This window comes from Theropithecus gelada, chromosome 19 (assembly GCF_003255815.1).
Source record: "Theropithecus gelada isolate Dixy chromosome 19, Tgel_1.0, whole genome shotgun sequence".
Lineage (NCBI taxonomy): Eukaryota > Metazoa > Chordata > Mammalia > Primates > Cercopithecidae > Theropithecus > Theropithecus gelada.
In genome coordinates this window covers 2021588-2041838 of record NC_037687.1, presented here as the reverse complement: position 1 = coordinate 2041838, position 20251 = coordinate 2021588, and the positions used below count along the sequence as shown (strand labels likewise).

General features: G+C 60.2%; 3 protein-coding genes across 8 annotated transcripts in view; 2 read left to right on the top strand and 1 right to left on the bottom strand.

Moving 5' to 3' along the window:
• AP3D1 (adaptor related protein complex 3 subunit delta 1) overlaps nt 1–12406 on the top strand; it is a 54991-nt gene extending 42585 nt beyond the window's left edge. Inside the window, exons 23-32 of one of the 2 annotated variants that reach the window (XM_025366085.1) lie at nt 362–433; nt 788–895; nt 1931–2080; nt 2419–2466; nt 2817–3006; nt 3482–3570; nt 3755–3840; nt 4503–4624; nt 4922–5001; nt 11149–12406. In XM_025366085.1, the coding sequence (XP_025221870.1) occupies nt 362–433; nt 788–895; nt 1931–2080; nt 2419–2466; nt 2817–3006; nt 3482–3570; nt 3755–3840; nt 4503–4624; nt 4922–5001; nt 11149–11244 (1041 nt within the window). In that variant the 3' untranslated portion in view covers nt 11245–12406. The remainder of the gene's footprint in view (nt 1–361; nt 434–787; nt 896–1930; nt 2081–2418; nt 2467–2816; nt 3007–3481; nt 3571–3754; nt 3841–4502; nt 4625–4921; nt 5002–11148) is intronic. The other variant, XM_025366086.1, reaches the window with a different exon arrangement.
• A 1410-nt stretch (nt 12407–13816) lies between these two features.
• Nucleotides 13817–16506, bottom strand: IZUMO4 (IZUMO family member 4). 3 transcript variants are annotated; one of them, XM_025366087.1, is made up of 10 exons: nt 16219–16460; nt 16050–16130; nt 15887–15958; nt 15429–15455; nt 15259–15334; nt 15048–15095; nt 14932–14946; nt 14607–14624; nt 14386–14439; nt 13817–14151 (listed from the first exon to the last, which is right to left on the bottom strand). In XM_025366087.1, the coding sequence occupies exons 1-10, from the start codon at nt 16433–16435 to the stop codon at nt 14061–14063; spliced, it is 699 nt and encodes a 232-aa protein (XP_025221872.1). In that variant the 5' UTR covers nt 16436–16460; the 3' UTR covers nt 13817–14060. The 3 variants fall into 3 exon arrangements, with proteins under 3 accessions (XP_025221872.1, XP_025221873.1, XP_025221874.1); XM_025366088.1 differs by lacking the exon at nt 14386–14439 and having other exon boundaries at nt 16219–16506; XM_025366089.1 differs by lacking the exons at nt 14386–14439; nt 14607–14624.
• A 558-nt stretch (nt 16507–17064) lies between these two features.
• Nucleotides 17065–20251, top strand: part of MOB3A (MOB kinase activator 3A) — a 27470-nt gene continuing 24283 nt past the window's right edge. Inside the window, exons 1-3 of one of the 3 annotated variants that reach the window (XM_025366094.1) lie at nt 17098–17121; nt 17166–17186; nt 18088–18170. The gene's annotated coding sequence lies outside the window, so the exon portion shown is untranslated. Of the gene's footprint in view, nt 17187–18087; nt 18171–20251 lie in introns of all 3 variants that reach the window. The other 2 variants (XM_025366093.1, XM_025366092.1) reach the window with 2 other exon arrangements.

Below are 20251 nucleotides of genomic sequence, written 5' to 3'. Positions count from 1 at the left end.
GCAGATTTTCACATAGAGAAAGAAATGGGTTTTTCAAAGGAGCGCATGTTCGCAGGGCCTGGGGGCCTGTGCACACCCACGTCAGGGGCCCAGGCAGACATACCCACGTCAGGGGCCTTCTGACCACTGGAATGGCGCATGCCCACCCACAGATATGTCCCTGGCCCTCTTCTGGCAGCGAAAGCCAGAGCCAGCAGGGCTGGCTGAGGACATCACCATCAGCTCCTGGGTTCCCAGGCTCTGCAAGGCCCAGCTGGTCCAGGGCCCTGGGGGCAGCAAGGGCAGCTGGCCCCTGCTGTCCCCGGTGCCTCTTCCCAGGACCATGCACTGCGTTTGCTGACAGCCTGTCTTGTGGTTTCAGGCTGAGGACCTGGATTTCTGGCTGTCCACCACCCCACCACCTGCCCCCGCCCCCGCCCCTGCTGCATCCACGGTAAGAGACCGGCAGCTGGCCACTGCCGGCCTTCGTGTCTCCAGAGGTCATACCTGGCACTCAGGGAAGAGCCCTGGGGTCTCCTGAGGCCCTGTGCTCTCGCAGTCACTCTCGCAGCACTGAGTGGGGCCGGGGTTGTGCTCCCACGTACCAGTGGGCCAAGCAGGGGCCAGGGGAAGGGGAGGATGGCCAGGGCCTCTGCGCCCACAGGGTCCCTGTCACTCAGAGGGCACTGTGGCCTCTCAGGCAGGGGTGAGGGTGAGCTGAGGGTGTGCGGCATGGAGGCTGCCTGGAGTGAAGTGGAGTGGGGCCCCTCATTGCCCAGCATGAGCCCTGAGCCCTGGCTCCCTGCAGGAGGAGCTCAGTGTGAACGCTGTCACTACCCCGAAGGACGAGTGTGAGGACGCCAAGACGGAGGCGCAGGACGAGGAGGACAACGCTGAGGGGCAAGACCAGGACAAGGTGAGGCTGTCACTCCCCAGTGGCTGTGGAGGGCTGCATGCGCCCCAGCATCCCAATGTGGGGCTGGACAGCTTCCGCCACCCAGATCCCAGGGCAGCCCTGCTCTCGCCTTTGCATCGGACTTCTCACGGGCCTTTTGTTGTGGTTGTGGTCTTTTGTTTTTTTAATAATCTCCTTATTCACACATGGGTCATAAGTCTAATAGAGTTTATTCATTTGAAATATGTATACGGTGGTTTTTCATATATATACAGAGTTGTGCAACCATCATCACCTCTGTCTAGTTCCAGAACTTTCCATCACCTCTAAAGAAACTCCATTCCCACCAGCCGTTACTCCCCATTCCCTTCCCAGCCCTGGCACCCACGCATCTTTCCTGTCTCTGTGGATCAGTGTGTCCTGGACATTTCACAGAAATGGGGTCATACACTGTGTGGTCTTTTGTGTGTGGCGTGTCACTGAGTGTGATGTCCTCAAGGTGCATTCCACACTATGGCTTGGGTCAGAGCCTGGTTCCTGTTCATGGCTGGGTCATGTTCTGGTGCGTGGACAGGCCGCCCTCTGCTGACCCCGTTCCTCCACGGACGGGCCACGCTGTGCCGGCCCACTCGTCTGTTGATAGCCACTTGGGCCGCTTCCACTTTGTGGCCACACAGTGTGCTGCTTTGAACATTTGTGCAGTATGTGTGGACGTGTGTGTTCCCTCTCAGGTGTGTGCGTGGGTGTGGGGTTGCTGCGTCAAGTGTGGCGTCCTCACCGGTTGGCCATCCATGGCTCCCTGGTCGGCAGGGACTGTTCCCTGAGCTGCTTTGGCGCTTGCCGCCTGCCGCCAGCCAGGGATGGCCCCAGCCTCTGCTGGGCTGGGTCTGGCCTGAGCTCATCCCGGTAGGCCTGAGGCGTGGCTGGTCCTGCCATCCCACCCAGACACGTGGGCCCCTCAGCCTGAGCAGCCCAGCCTGTGGCCCCGACCTCGCATTGTGAGGGGGGTGCGCTGGAGCAGCTTGGGAACTGAACCTGACCCTCCTCCTGCTCCAGAAATCTCCCAAGCATAAGAAGAAGAAGCACAAGAAGGAGAAGGAGGAGCGCACCAAAGGCAAGAAGAAGTCCAAGAAGCAGCCTCTGGGCAGCGAGGAGGCGGCGGGGGAGCCGGTGCAGAACGGCGCACCAGAGGAGGAGCCGCTCCCGGTGAGGGGTACTTCAGCGCCCCCGCCCCGTGCCAGGGTTCCTGGCGGGCTGCGGGCTGCTCCCCACTCCTGCGGCCTCCATGCGGGAGAGAACAGCAGATTCTTGAAGAAGCTGAGCCTGGCGGGAGCAGGGACCTGGCCCTGGCCTGCAGCCCCGCATTCGGCACCCCCGCGGTGGGCTGTGTGGGAGCCGGGCATCCCTCGCAGGCCCCTTTGAAGCCCCTCACCCCAAGCATTCTTGGAGTCGTGGCATTTGACCTGGGGTATTGGGCTGCACTGGAGTCTTCGTTAGGACGGAGCTCGAGGCCCCCGAGGCTGATGGGCCTTTTCTCTTTCCAGCCTGAGTCCAGCTACTCCCTCCTCGCTGAAAATTCCTATGTTAAAATGGTGAGCTGCTCCCCGGGGCAGGGTGGGCCAGCCCTTGCTCTTTGGCATGGGATTGCACAGAACCGGGGCAGCCCCCACAGCTCCCAGGTGTTGGTGTACCCAGGGCCTGTGATCCCTGGCAGGGCATTGCTTGGGCAGCGCCTCTGGCTTGGGTAAGGTTAGAGACATGCCCTGAGCTGGCAGGAGGGCCCCCGCCATGCACTCAAAGAGCAACCACAGGAGGCGCCTGGCTGCAGCTGGGGGTCGCCTCTCTCCGTGCCTTCCTGTGCCCGTGGGACCCGTGCTGCCTCTGTGGTCACTGAGAGACAGGCAGCTGTGCCTGCCCTGCTTACATTGGCCATGCCCTGCAGACCTGTGACATCCGGGGCAGTCTGCAGGAGGACAGTCAGGTCACCGTGGCCATCGTGCTGGAGAACCGGAGCAGCAGCATCCTCAAGGGCATGGAGCTCAGCGTGCTGGACTCACTCAATGCCAGGATGGCCCGGCCGCAGGGCTCCTCCGTCCATGATGGCGTCCCCGTGCCTTTCCAGCTGCCCCCGGGTGAGCCCTGCCCCACTCACGGCCTCTCCTGGGGATTGTGGGAGCACGGTGGCAGCTGGTGGCTGCCCTGATCCACTGGTTCTTGTTGCTTCCTCCTCACGTTCCCTTGGTCCCCAGGCTGCACCTCAGTGCCTCCTCAGTGTCGGGGTCTCGCTGCAGCTCTCTGAGAAGTGTGATGGCCTCGGATGGACCTGGCTAGAGCCCCAAGGGCTGGGCTGGGGGCTGGAGCCTTCCTGGGTTCCACGGCTCCAGTGGCCGAGTCTGTCCTCTGAAACAGGGATGGGACCAGGTCCAGGCCAAACTGGGGACACCACTAGCCTCTTGTTTCTGCTCCTGTCCCCTGGTGCTCCCTTGGGGGCTGAGCTCAGATTCCTAATCAGCCATCGAGGAGTTGGGGCTGAGGACAGACCCGGGGGCCCCGCCCATGCTGAGCCCCAGCTGCGTCTCAGGCCTCACTCCCCCTCTTCCCCGCCAGGCGTCTCCAACGAAGCCCAGTATGTGTTCACCATCCAGAGCATCGTCATGGCGCAGAAGCTCAAGGGAACCCTGTCCTTCATTGCCAAGGTATGCGGGGCTCCACTCGGCGTCAGGGAGCTGACTCTGCAGGCTGGGGCTCCTCCTGCCCCATTCCAGTGGGTGTCCAGGTGTCCCTAGGGGAAGTGGGCCACCTGCCTGGGGAGCCCGGAGCCCGGAGCTCTGACCTGGGCCTGACTCCCCACTCAGCTGCACCACCTTCCCTCCACTGCAGAATGACGAGGGCGCAACCCACGAGAAGCTGGACTTCCGGCTGCACTTCAGCTGCAGCTCCTACCTGACCACCACACCCTGCTACAGGTGGGGCCGGGCCACGCCCACCTCCCGCACCCCTCCGCCTCCCGCACCCCTCCGCCTCCCTCGACCTTACAGACACCTGTGCCCTGGAGACTGAGGCTTCTGGGCAGGACTTTAGAGACGGATTTGGAGGCCTGGCTCGTGGCTGGTGCAGGTCAGGCTGCCTGGTGTCTGCACCAGCTGGGGCCGCGTAGTTGAAGCCACAGGTCTGGCAGCGTCACCCAGAGAGGCCCTGGCTCCTGGCAGTCCTGGAGGCTGGAGGAGTGAGATCAAGGAGCCAGCAGCACGGGCTGCTCCTGAGGCCTCTCCTCAGCACGGCTTGGCGTGCGGCACTGCCTGCCCCCTGAGTCGTCGCAGGCTGTCCTCTGTGTGCCTGCGTCCTAGCCTGTCCCGCTAGTCCTTTCCTACAGGACATCCGTCCTTGTCAGAGGAGGGCCCACCCCATGACTTCAGGCACCTCTGTGACCTCTTTAAAGACAAGTCATTATCAGTTTCTGGGTGTGAGGGCTTCCACACATGAAAATAAGCCACATCTTCCAGGACCCCCGAGACCTCCCGGCCCAGACAGGCAGGTGGTGGCATGTGTGGCAGGTTTTGTCGGCTTCTGTGCAGGGAGCCTGAGGAACCCGGCCCCACCGGAGTCAGCCTCCCTGTCCCTCCCACAGTGACGCCTTTGCCAAGTTGCTGGAGTCTGGGGACTTGAGCATGAGCTCAGTCAAAGTCGATGGCATTCGGATGTCCTTCCAGAACCTTCTGGCGAAGATCTGTTTTCACCACCATTTTTCTGGTAAGGAGAGTGAGGGGCTTTCACACGCGCGGTGGCTGTCCCTTCCTTTTGGAGCCGGGTCTGTGACCCTCGCACCCAAACTCCCACCCTTTGGGATCCCGGGTAACTGGTGGCCCCGAGGCCTGGGAGCTGGTGCGGGGGCTGCATTCCCCACACCCCAGGCTTCCCAGGGCCACACCCTGCTCCTGCAGACCTGAAGCTGTGGCCAAGGGCAGCCCAGGAAGGTGGCCCCTGCTCTGGGGGTGGGGCTGCAACCATGCGGTGTGCGGGGGCCTGACGCCACTCGCTCTGTTGCAGTTGTGGAGCGAGTGGACTCCTGCGCCTCCATGTACAGCCGCTCCATCCAGGGCCACCACGTCTGCCTCCTGGTGAAAAAGGTGAGCCTTAGGTCGCTGCACACACCCTGGCTCCCACCTCTCCTGGGGTCATGCCCAGGCCTTCATCCCCAGGGGTGAGCCTTGGGACTTCGAGGGCTCAAGGACAGTGATGGCAGCACCACAGCCGTGAGCCCCTCACCTGCACCAGCCCCACTCAGCAGCGCAGACTTTCCCTCAGCAAGACGGGGCTTCCGCCTCCTGCTGTGCTGCTCACCCCAGGCTGACACATGGCTCCGGGGGCCCCCACTCCCACTGCACTCCTGCCCCCCACCCCACCCCTGTGCACAAGGCAGCCAAGGTCCTGGGGTCGGACTCTCCACCTCTGACTGCTGAGCTTCCAGAATGACTCCTCGCTCGCTCCGCTCCAGGCCTCCCTCTCCTGAGTATTGCAGGGTGGTTGTCTTCGCAGTGTGTCGACTGCCAAACTCAGTGTGTGACTGTTTTGTTGAGGGCTTTCGTGTGTGTATATGAGGAGTTGGGTCTTTAGTTTTCTTTTCTGGTACCGCCTTTGGTTTTGTCATCCAGTGACCTCATCAGACATGCAGGAGAGTGTGTCGTCTCTGTTTTGGGACAGACTGTGTGATGAGTGGCATTTTTCCTTCGAAAGAAATGTGTGTACAGAATTCATCAGAAAACCATTGGGCCTGGGGAGTTCCTTTTCTGCAGGCTTTTAGCTACAACCGCAGTTTTTTGTGTTAACAGTTATAGGAATCCCCAAGTTATCGCTCATCTTGGGTGAGTTTGGTAGTTTGTACTTTTCAAAAAACAAGCGTAAGGAATCATCAGGGTCACTGAGCTGATGTGCGGAGCGGTGCGCGCCGCGGTCTCGCTGCTCTGTTTCTTTTCACTGCTCCGTTTCTTTTCACTGCTCCTTGTGATGATCCTGGGTCACTTTCTGTTCTGATGGTCACGGTTTGTGTCTCTTTTTTCCTGGTTCTCCTGGGTAGAGGTTTGTCCATTTTATTGCACTTTTCAAAGAACCAATTTTTCTTGATGTCTGGTTTGGTTCCAGTGCCCTCCGGGAGCATACTGAGGATTTCCAGTTTGCACGTGTTTCTTTCGCTTCTCCGCCTTCTTCCTCATGTTCATTACTCAGCTTTCCTCAGTTCCTAGAGGTCTGTTGTGGTTTTGATACCCTTGCTTTGTATTTTTATGTGTGGGTGTCCAGGGATCGTGCATACACACTTTGTTTTATTTATTTATTTATTTTTTTGAGACGGAGTCTTGCTCTGTCGCCCAGGCTGGAGTGCAGGGGCGCGATCTCGGCTCACTGCAAGCTCCACCACCCGGGTTTACGCCATTCTCCGGCCTCAGCCTCCCAAGTAGCTGGGACTACAGGCGCCCGCCACCACGCCCAGCTAGTTTTTTGTATTTTTAGTAGAGACGGGGTTTCACCGTGTTAGCCAGGATGGTCTCGATCTCCTGACCTCATGATCCACCTGCCTCGGCCTCCCAAAGTGCTGGGATTACAGGCGTGAGCCACTGCATCCGACCTGCCATTGATGTTCTTTTCATTCCTAACGTTCCAGTTTTCTCCTGGTTCACGGCCTTCCATGAAACGCTCACTCCCCGTCGCCTCCCCAGCCCCTGGCACCCCGTATCCTACTTTGTGTCTTGGTGAATCTGATGACTCTAGGGACCGCCTAGGAGTGGAACCACACGGGATGTGTCCTTCTGTGTCTGGCTGCTCTTATTCCGCCTCATGTCCTCGAGGTGCATCCACATCGCAGCCTCTGTCAGGATTCCCTTCGTTTTCAGGGCAGAATCGTATTCTCTTGTGCGGGTGGACTGTGCTGTGTGTCCCCTCATCCATTGCTGCTCCCACCTTCTGGCTGTTGTGAATTGTGCTGCTGTCAACATTGTTGTTAAACAAATAACTGTTTGAGTCCCTGCCTTCAGTACTTTTGTTTTTCTGTTTTAGTTTTTGTTTTTGTATTTGTTTTGGAAACAGAGTCTTCCTCTGTTGGCCAAGCTGGGGTGCAGTGGAGCCAAGGGCTCACCACAACCTCCGCCTCCCAGGTTCACGCGATTCTCCTGCCTCAGCCTCCTGAATAGCTGGAATTACAGGTGCGCGTCGCCTTGCCTGACTAATTTTTGTATTTTTAGTGGAGACGGGGTTTTGCCAGGTTGGCCAGGCTGGTCTGGAACTCCTGTCCTCAGGTGATCCGCCTGCCTCGGCCTCCCAAAGTGCTGGCATTGCAGGAGTGAGCCCATTTGTTTTGAATATACACCCAGGAGTGTGATTGCTGGGTCCTGTGGTGATTCCATGTTTGAGGTTTTGAGGTTTTGAGGAGCTGCCAGACTGTCTTCCCCAGCGCTGCACCGTGTATCCCATCTGCCGCCATGCAGGAGGCCCCATTTCTTCACCTGTCATTGTTATGCTGACAGCAGCCATTCTTTTTTTTTTCTTTGAGATAGAGTCTTGCTCTGTCACCCAGGCTGGAGTGCAGTGGCGCAATCTCAGCTCACTGCAAGCTGCTCCCGGGTTCAAGCGATTCTCCTGTCTCAGCCTCCCAAGTAGCTGGGATTACAGGCACGCACCACCTCGCCTGGCTAATTTTTTTGTATTTTTAGTAGACACAGGGTTTCCGGGGTTTCACCATGTTAGTCAGGCTAGTCTCGAACTCCTGATCCGCCTGCCTCAGCCTCCCAAAGTGCTGGTATTAGAGGCATGAGCCACTGCGCCCGGCTGACAGCAGCCATTCTGATGGGCGTGAGGCGTCTGGGAGCTGATTTGTTTTGCTGCTTTTGGGGTGTTGCGCTCTTCCTCCCCAGCCTGGGCTGCTGCCCCTCATGACCCGAGGCTGTGTTCAGATGGGTTCATGGCTGTTGCTCTCCTGCCAAGCTCACCACTCTGCCTTGTCCTGGCTGTTCTGCTGTTGAGCCCACACAGGGAGGGTCTGTTTTTCAGGTCTGAAATTCCCACTGGGCTCTTCTTATATCTTCCATGTCTTTGCTGATGCCCTGGTGATCTGTTGGAGTGTTTTCTAAGAGCTACTTTAAAGCTTAGGCCATAGCCGGGCGCAGTGGCGGGCGCCTGTAGTCCCAGCTACTCGGGAGGCTGAGGCAGGAGAATGGCGTGAACCCGGGAGGCGGAGCTTGCAGTGAGCCGAGATTGTGCCACTGCACTCCAGCCTGGGCGACAGAGCAAGACTCCGTCTCAAAAAAAATAAATAAATAAATAAATAAATAAAAAATAAAGCTTAGGCCAGCTGGGCATGGTGTCATGTGACTGTGGTCCCTGCTACTCAGGAAGCTGAGGCAGGAGGATCGCTTGAGCCCTGGAGGTCGAGACCAGCCTGGGAACGTGGCAAGACCCCAGGACTACAAAAAATTTAAAAAATTAGCCAGTACTAAGAAATTAGTACAGCAAGCCTCTAGTCCCTGCTACTCGGGAGGCTGGGGTGGGAGGATCTCTTGAGCCCAGGAGTTCAAGGCTGTGGTGAGCCCTGATTGTGCCACTGCACTCTAGCCTGGGCAACAGAGTGAGACTCCAAAAAAGAGAAAAAGAAAACTTGTGTCAGAGAGTCCTAGTATCCATCCGCCTTGGTGTGCCGGTGGCCTTGGTGTTGGGGTCTGTGGGTTGGGGTCTTGATGTTGGTTTCTGCCAGTGGCCTTGGCATTGGTGCCTCGGCATTGGGGTCTGGACATTGGGGTCTAGACATTGGGGTCTGGACATTGGGGTCTGGGCATTGGTGCCTCGGCATTGGGGTCTGGCCGGTGGGGTCTCGGTTTTGGGGTCTGGGTGTTGGGGTCTTGGCATTGGTGTTTGCTCACAGCCTTGGTGCTGGGGTCTGGGTGTTGGGGTCTGGGCGTTGGGGTCTGGGCATTGGGGTCTTGGTGTTGGGGTCTTGGTGTTGGGGTCTGGGCGTTGGGGTCTTGGTGTTGGGGTCTGGGCATTGGGGTCTTGGCGTTGGGGTCTGGGCGTTGGGGTCTTGGTGTTGGGGTCTGGGCATTGGGGTCTTGGTGTTGGGGTCTGGGTGTTGGTGTCTTGGCATTGGTGTTTGCTCACGGCCTTGGTGTTGGGGTCTTGGTGCTGGGGTCTGGGCATTGGTGCCTCAGCATTAGGGTCTGGGTGTTGGTGCCTTGGTGTTGGTGTCTGCCGATGGCCTTGGCATTGGTGCCTTGGTGTTGGCATCTGGGTGATGTGATCTTGGCATTGGGGTCTACCAACAGCCTTGCCATTAGTGCCTTGGCATTGGTGCCCTGGGGCTGGGGTCTTGGCACTGGGGTCTGCCAAGGGCCTCTCCGTATGAGTGGATTCTCCTGGTTTTTCCTTGGAGTCCTGTGAGCTTCTGGGCCTTGTTCCATTCTGTGGAGGACGTGGGTGGTCAGGTGTCAGCTGCAGGTGCCTCCTGCCTTCTGGGGACCGTGGCCCCAAGTGCACCGCCACCTGCCCAGCCTCTGTCCTCTCAGTGCTGCCTCTTGTCCCTGGCCTGGCGGGACCCGGCCGCGGCCTCTGGACTCAGTGCTTGGGCTGCTCTTTGGGGCGGGCTCCGTGGCGAGGGGCGGGCCCAGCAGATCCTGAGCCGCTGCTTTCCCATGCACCTCCCTCGCTGGGGCTCTGGTTACCCCACTCTGCTGGCTTCTTCCACAGTCGCTTCGGGGGCCCAGTGGCAGGAGGGCGGAAGGACAGACTGCTCAACTCACTGCCAGCTCAGGAGCTTTTCGGATTCTGGTCTTTGTCCCCAGCTGCCTCTGGCTGCCTCGGGGCCCTCAGGTGTTGGCTCCCACTTCTGTGTAGGCCGGAGCCCCTCCCATGGGACACCCGGGTGCCATGGGCCACTCCCTCACCCGAGCCCTTCCCGTTTTGTGTTTTAATAATTAGCAAATTCGCAAAATTAAAAGGTCAGCACATATAGCTGTGAGGCAGTATTTGCACATAGTGGGTGGTTTTTTTTTTTTAAATGTTTTTGAGGTAGGATCTCGCTCTATTGCCCAGGCTGGAGTGCAGTGGTGCAAACCCGGCTCGCTGTAGCTTCAACCTCCTGGGCTCAAGTGATGCTTCTGCCTCATTCTCCCACATAGGATCCTCCCGCCTCAGCCTCCTGCATAGGATCCTCCCGCCTCAGCTCCCCCGCATCAGATCCTCCCGCCTCAGTCCCCCCGCATCGGATCCTCCCACCTCAGCCCCCCCGCATAGGATCCTCCCGCCTCAGCTCCCCTGCATCGGATCCTCCTGCCTCAGTCCCCCCGCATAGGATCCTCCCACCTCAGCTCCCCCGCATAGGATCCTCCTGCCCCAGCCTCTCACATAGGATCCTCCTGCCTCAGTCCCCCCGCATAGGATCCTCCCACCTCAGCTCCCCCGCATAGAATCCTCCCGCCTCAGCCTCCCACGTAGGATCCTCCCACTCCAGCCCCCCTCTGCATAGAATCCTCCCGCCTCAGCCTCCCACATAGGATCCTCCCACCCCAGCCCCCCCTGCATAGGATCCTCCCGCCTCAGCCTCCTGCATAGCTGGGACCACAGGCATGAGCCACCCGGCCTGACCTGCATGTACTTTTATTTATTTATTTTTGAGACAGAGGTTTGCTCTTGTTGCCCAGGCTGGAGTATGGTGGAACAACCTCAGCTCACATGCAACCTCCGCCCCCTGGGTTCAAGTTCAAGCAAATCTCCTGCTTCGGCCTCCCAAGTAGCTGGGGTTACAGGCATCTGCCACCATGCCTGGCGAATTTTTTTTTTGAGACAGAGTGAGACTCCGCCAGGCTGGAGTGCAGTGGTGCGATCTCAGCTCACTGCAAGGTCCACCTCCTGGGTTCACGCCATTCTCCTGCCTCAGCCTCCCGAGTAGCTGGGACTTCAGGAGCCCGCCACCACGCCCAGCTAATTTTTTTTATATTTTTAGTATAGACAGGGTTTCACTGTGTTAGCCAGTATGGTCTTGATCTCCTGACCTCGTGATCTGTCCGCCTCGGCCTCTCCAAGTGCTGGGATTACAGGCGTGAGCCACCACGCCTGGTCTGTTTTTTGTATTTTTAGTAGGGACAGGGTTTCACCGTATTGACCAGGCTGGTTTCCAACTCCTGACCTCAGGTGATCCACCCACCTTGGCCTCCCAAAATGCTGGGATTACAGGTGTGAGCCACCATGCCTGGCCTCTGCACACACTTTTAAAAATACCAATATTTTTCCTTACACAGGGGGAGAACTCTGTCTCGGTCGATGGGAAGTGCAGTGACTCCACGCTGCTGAGCAACTTGTTAGAAGAGATGAAGGCAACGCTGGCCAAGTGTTGAGAGCTGCCTGCGAGCCCCGCCCACCCGGGGACCGCAGCCCTGACGTGTCTCGCCTCTCCTCGGTCGTGTGTACTGTACGCAAGCCTGAGTGTTAATTTAATTAACTCCTTGTTGTCGCCCGCCGTGTAGACGTCCGAGGTCGTACGTTGCGTTGAATTATCCGACCGTCCTTTTTTACTGTGACTCTTCCCACTCTCTTTGGCAGGAAGTCCCCTTCACGTCCCCAGACCAGCAAGGGCCCCCCCACCTGGCCTGTGCCTGCCCCGCGCTGGAGGCCGAGTCCTTGAATGTGGCTTCAGGGGCTCCTGTCCTGGGCCAGGGCCCAACGGGCACCACATGAGGGGCACTTGGTGGACAGGGCGGGGCTGACGTGGCCTCCTCTGGGGTCACCTGCTTTTGTCCCAAAGGTCCTGACAGTGGCGTCCGGGGTAGGGCAAGGAAGGGCCGCTGTCGCCAGGGTTTTCTGTCCCAGGACCCACGGTGGGAAAGCGGTTTTGCCGGGCGTTGTCCATCGTCAGTGTGCTCGTGGGCTGGTGGCTGGGCCCTCGGATCCCAGGCCACGCGCCAGCCAGGCTGTGGGCAGGGAGGGGCCAGGGACGCCGAAGAGAGGTTGCCGTCAGAACCATGGACCGGGTGGGATGAGGCCTCTGCCACCATTCTTCCTGGGCAGCAGAAGTGCAGCTCGACGAGCTTAGGTTTGGGGTGGGGGTGGGTGGTCGCGTCCCCTGCTTGCCACTGTGCGCACCAAGGTTTCCCCACGTCCTTCCCAGCACTGTTAGGAAGGCCCGGGCAGGGCCTGGAAGCACCCGACCCAGGCTGTTCTCCTGTGTTGAAGGAGTGTGCCCGCTGCCCTTGGGCAGGACCTGGGAGAGCCCCCACCAGGCAGGGCAAGGGGACTCTGCTCAATCCCTGTGGCCAGCGTGGGCACAGGACTGACCCTTCCTCAGAGATAATGACATTTTATCTTTTCCTTTTGATGAAAACTGTCACTTTAGCATGTAATCTATTACAGAATCCCGTGCAGTGATTCTAGGATTTGAAATTATATGATGTGTTACATAAGAATTTATTTGCTATCGACATTCCCGTATAAAGAAGAGACATATCACGCTGCTGTCATGATTTTGTGTCAAGATGATCCAATAAAGTTGTAAAACAGGCATTTCCACATGGGGCCTTCTGCCTGACCTGGTCATGTGGCGCTGCAGGGTTGGAGCCTCTGCGCCTCAGCTCATGGGCCCTTGGGAGGTGGCCTCTGTCCCCAGCACCATCCAGGCCTGGGGCTTGGGCAGGCACAGGCCAGGGAATCCCCCACCCCGTGGAGGCCTTGGTTCCCAGCATCTCCCCCCAGGGCTGTGCAGGGGAGCAGGTGCCCACTCTCCCTCCCGTTCCGCAGGAGCCCCTCAGGGCAGGGACAGATCCAGAATTGAGAACTGCGGAAGAGCAGCCACCCCGCCCCTGGGTGAATTTGCCTCCTTTACACCAGCCTTATACCTTGAAGATGGGAGCCTCGAGCAAGGTGACGCTGGGTCAGTGAAGCCCCTGCCAACTCGAACCCAAGACGCGGCCGTGGTGGCAGGCATTTGGTGGCAGGGGGCGCAGAGCAGCACAGACGGGACCCCAGCCGCAGCCCACACCAGCGTCCTTTATAGAAAACAGTGCCTTGAAAGCACCTGCCGCAAGCCTCTGTCCTGTTAAATACGCTCGCCGGCCTCGAAGGAAGCATCTTTCACAGCCAGGACCTGGCGCCACCACTCCGGACGCTGTCCTCAGTGGCCACTACCACGTTCTCCCCCGACACGCGTGTGGCTCCCATGTCCCACGGAGCCTGGGAGGCGCTCGGCCACCTTCCCACACGCCGTTCCTGACAGCGAATGTGCCCATGCGCCCCTCCCGTGACGGAAGCCTGAGGCGGCCGCGGAACAGTGCGTGGGGCCCATGCTGGCAGCGCCAGTGTGCTCGGGGCTGTTCCCACCAGTGTCCTGCAGCCGCCCCAATGCCGGAGCAAAGGGACACTCGAGGAAGCGAGGAGACCGGCAGAAGCGAGGAGACCACCAGGCTGAGGTCGCCCGAGTGAGAGTGGGACTTGGAGCGGCACCACTGCACAGATGGAACACGAGTCCCTCCCTCCTGTGTCTCAGGACTGGTCAGCCAGGGTCAGGCAGTCGTGGCCCCGGCTCTGGCCATCATGCCACACCTGTTGCTGCCACAGAGATGAGACAGCCACAGTTCCTGCGTTCCTTGGCTCGGGTCTGATGTGACCACAACACCTAAACGCACTAGTGCTGGCCCTGGTCTCGACCATACTGTGGCCTCGCTTTGGGTGGAAGAACCCAGGCGCCCTGTGGGCTTGTGCGAGCCTACCTGTGTGTGCTCAGGTGGGCCACGGCCCCACATCTAGGAGTCCGGGGACACTCCCAGAGGCCCTGTGAGTTTGGCTCCAAGTCGGTCCCCCATGGCTGCGGACCTGAGGCCAGGACCTGCCCTGCTCTGTCTGGGACTTTTAGGCCTCCCCAGAAGCCCACCTCCAGCCCCCAGGGGCTTCCCCCTGCTCCGACAAGAACTCTTCTGCAAAGAGAAACATCAGGGATTTTAATCATCACGTCTCGCAGCTCCGCAGACCTGCCCAGGTGCTGACGCTGTACACGGCCCACCCCCGCTCCCTCCCTCCCGCCCTCCCGGCCCTGGCCAGCTCAGGCTCTGTCTGGGGTTGGAGGGGGGTCCTGAGGCAGCGGCAGCCCAGCTCCAGAGGGACAGGCGGGGGCTGTCCAGCTGAGTCCTGGCCCCACGTTGCGCTGGGGCAGGCCCGGCTGCTGTCAGTGCTGCTTGAGACACTCAGCAGCATCTTCCAAGGTCAGGTTGGCCAGGTGTGGGGGCTCCAGACACCTGAAGGCCGGCGATACCAGGCTGTGGGGAGATGAGGCTGCCTCAGCTCTCCATGTCCCCCACCCCCTGCCTCCCTCCCTGGGGGTCTTTGCTGGGGGGCCCCAGGCCTCTCCTCCCCGCTGGGATGTGTGGTCCTATGTGTGGCCACATCCACGACACCCGCGTGCCTGGGATTTCAGAAGGGTGTGGGGGCCGCGGCACGCAGTGCTTAGGAGCACCCCTTCTCCCGAGGCCTCCCTTCTCTAGGTCACTCACAAGGCTGGGGTGGCTCTGTGTGTCCCAGGCCAGGAGAAGGAGGAGGAGCGTAGTTTGTTCATGAAACCACCACATGGGTGTGGTTGCAGAGGTGACATCCAGCAGGTGTCCCAGGTATAGGGAGACCCCCACCTGCGGTGCCCCCACTGACCTAGAGGACCCCCAGCCCCCCCCCCTTCCTTTACTCCCTTCCCCTGAAGGCCAGGTCAAGGCAGCCTTACCTCATGCTCACGTCCTGTCTGAAAGGCAATATGGGGCAGTCAGCTCCTCCATGGGGCACCCCTAACCATCGCAGGGAACCCTCCCAGGCTCTGACCACAGACCTGGGGCAGGGGTGGAACCAGACCCTATGGGGACCCTTTAAGCAGGATGCCCCCCTCCAGCTAAGGGCCAGAGACCTTTGAGGGTGAAAGGGACTGCGGCCACCTCCTGCGCAGAGCTGGGTTGGACATGGGAGCTGAGGGAGCCAGCCTGTGCCCCACACATACTCACCCACGAGGTGCTCACACACGCGCACTGCCTGTGTCAGTTTGAGGGGGGACTTACTTGTGCCAGTTATTTCTACAAGGACAGTGGGTTTGGACTCAGGAGGCCGAGTGGCCACGGCCAGTGTTCCCTCCCAGGCCCAGGTGAGCTTGCTGCCGCCCCAAGACCCCACTCACATGTAGTTCAGCAGGCCCTGGACAGCTGACTCCCACTGCTCCGAGGACCTATGGGACGTGGGCTTGGAAGTGGTGTGCCCCTGAACCCCCGGACCCACCCTACCCCGATGACGAGGGCCAGGTGGAAGGTGGGGAACCCCCTCCAAGGAGAGCCTGGGACCCCAGGGACAGCAGGGCCCTGGCACGGGTGGGTGTGATGCCTGAGCCCTACTCGCAGTTGTAGCCAAAGCAGGCGACGTGCGAGTCTGTGCAGTTGTTGCAGGAGATGGTCTCGTACTGGAAGATGCCTGAAACACACCACAGCCGCCAGGGCTCCCCTCGGCCTCCAGGGCCCCGAGCTGCCGCCAGCGCGCCCCTCAGCCTGGACGGAGCCTCGCTTACCACAGTGGCGCTGACAGTCGAGGCGACCTGTGGGAAGGCAGGACAGCGCCGTCTCACCAGGCCCAGCCTTGTCCCCAGTCCTGCCTCCTCCCAATCCGTCAAAGCCTCGGGGCCTGTCCCTCGCCACTGGGGCCCAGGCTCACATGGTTTTCATGTATGTGTGTCCATGGCCCGGAGGGAAGGGGTCCCCAAGGTGACCCTCAGCGTGGGATGGAGCAAACTTCAGGGGAGGCTGTGGCGATACTCCCAGCGCCTCTGGGGGCTACTTAGGGGAGGTCCCGCGGGGTGATGGCATTGATCCTTCAGGGGCTGGGCTGGGTCCCTCCCTGGGGAGCTGCCCTCCTCCCCAGCTGCCCGGTGCCAGGTGCCCTGTTCACATCGCTCCAGCCTCAGCCAAGCCCCGTGGGTCTCCGAGGCTCTGGGCCACACCTCCCTCCCCTGAAGCCTTATTTGCTCACTTTCAATGATGGCGTTCTGGATGAGGTGCACCTGCTCCCGGAAGATGTTGCGCAGCTCGTTGGGGAAATACCCTGAGGAGTCCAGGCAGGAGGAGGTCAGGCTCAGGCGGTGGGCGGGGTGTCCTGGGGTGGGCGGGCCCCGCCTCGGTTTCGCGCCCCTTACCCGGGAAGTACATCTTCCCCTGGTACAGCTGATCCATTCTCTGGTACACTGCTGTCGCCACTTGGTCCAGCTTCTCCCGGGCTGCGGGCAGGAGAAGCAGCCAGGTGACCGGCCTGCCCGGGGGTCTCGCTGGGGGGTAGTCGGGACTGGGCTGGGCTCCGGCACTCACTGATCTCGGCGGGGATGGCCAGGTGCAGCTCCTTCATCGTGTCGTCGCTCCAGTCGGTGAGCAGCGCCCCTGACACGGGGATGTCGCCCACCCACCAGGACTTGAGGTTCACATGGTGGCGGTAGAAGGAGAACTTCTCAGAGAACTTGCTGTGGCAGTGCAGACAGCCGTGGGCCAGCGCCGCCGTCACGCCCACCAGGCACAGCAGCAGGGCCATGCCCGTCCCGGCCCGCCACCGGCCAACCAACGGCGCTGCTCGCGCCACACCCCTCAACCGCGCACCAACCAACGGCCCCCACTCGGGCACTAGGCCGCGCCTCCTCCCCCGCCCGCCCCACCGGCGCAGGCCCCGCCCCCTCCCGGGCCCAGCCCCGCCTCCGTCCTCAGCGGACTACTGACGGCGCCGGTTCCGCCTCCAGGCCCCGCCCACGATCCGCCCCTTAGGAGACTCCGCCACTAGGTGGGCCCCGCCCCCATGCCGCGCCCTACGCATGCGCCAATGGCCCGTGCCGGCTCCTCGGCCAGCTCCCGCTGAGGCCCCGCCCCGTGTCCCGGCGACGGTACAGGCTCCGCCCACAGGCCGCAGCCCCGGTTGCTAGGCAACGGAGACCTCTGCCCTGCCCGGCTCGACCTGGCCCTGTCAGGGCGTCCCAGGGCTGCTGCCTGCAACTTGGCTCCGTGCGCCTTCGCCGCCCAGGCCCGTTATAGCCCGCCGGGCCGAGGACGGGAGACCCCTACAGGCCGCTTCTGCGCGGAGCCCCGGGCCCTTTAAGGAAAGTAGGTCCGGTTCGTGGGTGCGGTCGGGCTTGCGTGTGAGGCGTCCTCCGCGACCGTGTCCTTCCGCGGCGGCTGCGAGGCGAGGCGGCGGCAGAGGCGGCCAGGTGGGTGCCGGGAGGGGCGAAGGCAGGAGGCAGAGGCGGCCAAGTAGGTGCTCAGGAGGCGCGAAGGCGGGCGGCAGAGGCGACCAGGTGGGTTTCTGGGAGGGGCGAACTTAGGCGGCGAAGAGACCGAGCCCTAAGGAAGGGCGAACCCTGGCGGCGGGGAAGCTGGATCCCTCAGGAGAGGCGAACTTAGGCGGCGGGGAGGCCGAGCCTTCAGGAAGGGCGAGGCCGGGCGCGGTGGCTCACGCCTGTAGTCCCAGCACTTTGGGAGGCGGAGGCGGGCGGATCACCTGAGATCAGGAGTTCGAGACCAGTCTCGCCAACACGGTGAAACCCGTCTCTACCAAAAATACAAATTAGCGGGGCGAGGTGGCGGGCGCGGGTAATCCCAGCTGCTTGGGAGGCTGAGACAGGAGGATCACTTGAACCCGGGAGGCAGAGGTTGCAGTGAGCCGAGATCGCACCACTGCACTCCAGCCTGGTCAACAAGGGTGGGGGGGGAAGGAAGAGCGAACTCAGGCGGCAGGGAAGCCGGATCCTTCAAGAGGGGTGAACTTAGGCGGCGAGGAGGCCGAGCCTTCAGGAAGGGGGAACTCTGGCGACGGGAAAGCAGAATCCCTCAGGAAGGGCGAACCCAGGCAGGGAGACGGATTCCCCAGGAGGGGCGAACGCGGGCAGCAGGGAGACCGATTCCCCGGGAGGGGGATACAGGGTGCGGGGTCGAGCTGCGGGGGCGAACTCCTGGCCCTGCCCACTGTCCTGCCGCAGGACCCCGCACCTCCCGGTGTGTGTGAAAATGCTGCAGGGCTTCAGGACCCCTAAGCCCAAGCGGCAGTCGGGCCCTTTCGAATAGGCCCTTCTTGCTCCGGGTCCCCAAAGTCGCTGGCAGGGTCCCCCCACCCCCGAAAGAGGCGCCCACCAAGGACAAGCTGCGCCTCCCTGCGGCGAGGAGGGGCTAGAAAGTGGAAGCGAGGGTGCATTTTATTAGGAGTCACTGAGAGAGGTGGGGAGATTGGAAAATCCAATCACAGAGCAGAAAATCAGTGCTCCAAGCCCCAGCTCATCCTGGGGGTAAGATTTCCAGTCTTTGTACACACTGCTTTTTTGTTTGTTTTTGAGACGAAGTCTGGAGTCTCACTCTGTTGCCCAGGCTGGAGAGCAGTGGCTCGATCTCTGCTCACTGCAAACTCTTCCCCCCGGGTGCAAGTGAGCCTCCTGCCTCAGCCTCCCGAGTAGCTGGGATTACAGGCACCTGCCACCACACCCAGTTAATTTTTGTATTTTTAGTAGAGACGGTTTCGCCATGTTGGCCAGGCTGGTCTTGAACTCCTGACCTCAGGTGATCCGCCCACCTCGGCCTCCCAAAGTGCTGGGATTACAGGCGTGAGCCACCGCGCCCGGCCCACACTGCTTTTTTACACTTGCTTTTTTACACTTGCTTTTTTCTTCGTTTTCTCCTTAACAGTTTATACGGGTTTAATTGACATGCAGTAAACTTCCCATATTCAAAGCAGATGGTTGGATAAATGTTGAGATGTGTGTTTTGCATGTTTCACGTCCCATCTGTGCTTTCTGCTTTGGGAGTCGCCTCCTGCACAGGCAGGAGGGAGTGCCCTGGCCGGCCTCTAAGCCGTGGTCACCACTGCCTTCCTCCTTGTGCATCATGCAGTCACAGGGGCTTCCCTTTGACGGAAGAGGCGTTGGGACACAGAGCTGGGGGTGCTGCTGAGGGCTGGAGCCGTCAGAGCCCACAGTGATGCCTTGAGGAGCGAGTCATTCATTTCCTGCGTGTGTGCCATACTATGGATTTTGACCCGTGAGACAAAACCCACCTTCCTTTTCTGCTCTCCTGGATTCACTTCCTTTCCAGGCCTGGTTTTGCTTTTGTGTAGGGAAAGCGGGATGTTTGTTTGTTTGGTTGTTTGGTTTGCTGGTTGTTTCAGAAGTGCAAGAGGGTGGCCAGGCGCGGTGGTTCATGCCTGTGATCCCAGCACTTTGGGAGGCCAAGGCAGGCGGATCACTTGAGGTCAGGAGTTCAAGACCAGCCTGGCCAACATGGCGAAACTGCGTCTCTACTAAAAATACAGACATTAGCTGGGCATGGCCAAGCACGGTGGCTCATGCCTGTGAACCAGCACTTTGGAATCCCAGCACTTTGAGAGGCCGAGGTGGGCGGATCACGAGGTCAGGAGATCAAGACCATCCTGGCTAACACGGTGAAACCCTTTCTCTACTAACAATACAAAAAATTAGCTGGGCGTGGTGGCAGGTGCCTGTAGTCCCAGCTACTCGGGAGGCTGAGGCAAGAGAATGGCGTGAACCAGGGAAGGCAGAGCTTGCAGTGAGCTGAGATTGTACCACTGCACTCTAGCCTGGGCGACAGAGCAAGACTGTCAAAAAAAAAAAAAAAAGGCCGGGCGCGGTGACTCAAGCCTGTAATCCCAGCACTTTGGGAGGCCAGGGCGGGCAGATCACGAGGTCAGGAGATCGAGACCATCCTGGCTAACACGCTGAAACTCCGTCTCTACTGAAAATACAAAACAATTAGCCAGGCGTGGTGGCGGGCGCCTTTAGTCCCAGCTACTAGGGAGACTGAGGCAGGAGAATGGCGTGAACCCAGGAGGTGGAGCTTGCAGTGAGCCGAGATGGCGCCACTGCACTCCAGCCTGGTCGACAGAGCAAGACTCCGTCTCAAAAAAAAAAAAAAACGTACAGAGGAAAAGGAAGGAGGGCTGGATGAGCCCCCGGGCTGTCAGAGTTGCAGAGTTGCAGCCCTGAGAACTTCCAGAAGCTAGGTTCTTAACCGCAGTTGTCAGGGACCTGCTTATTAGAACTCACTGAGAAGATCTACCGATTACAGAGTGAGGACTAAGAAAGTGAACTCCCGGCCGGGCGCGGTGGCTCAAGCCTGTAATCCCAGCACTTTGGGAGGCCGAGGCGGGTGGATCACAAGGTCAGGAGATCGAGACTATCCTGGCTAACACGGTGAAACCCCGTCTCTACTAAAAATACAAAAAAAAAAACTAGCCGGGTGCGGTAGCGGGCGCCTGTAGTCCCAGCTACTTGGGAGGCTGAGGCGGGAGAATGGCGTGAACCCGGGGGGCGGAGCTTGCAGTGAGCCGAGATCGCGCCACTGCACTCCAGCCTGGGAG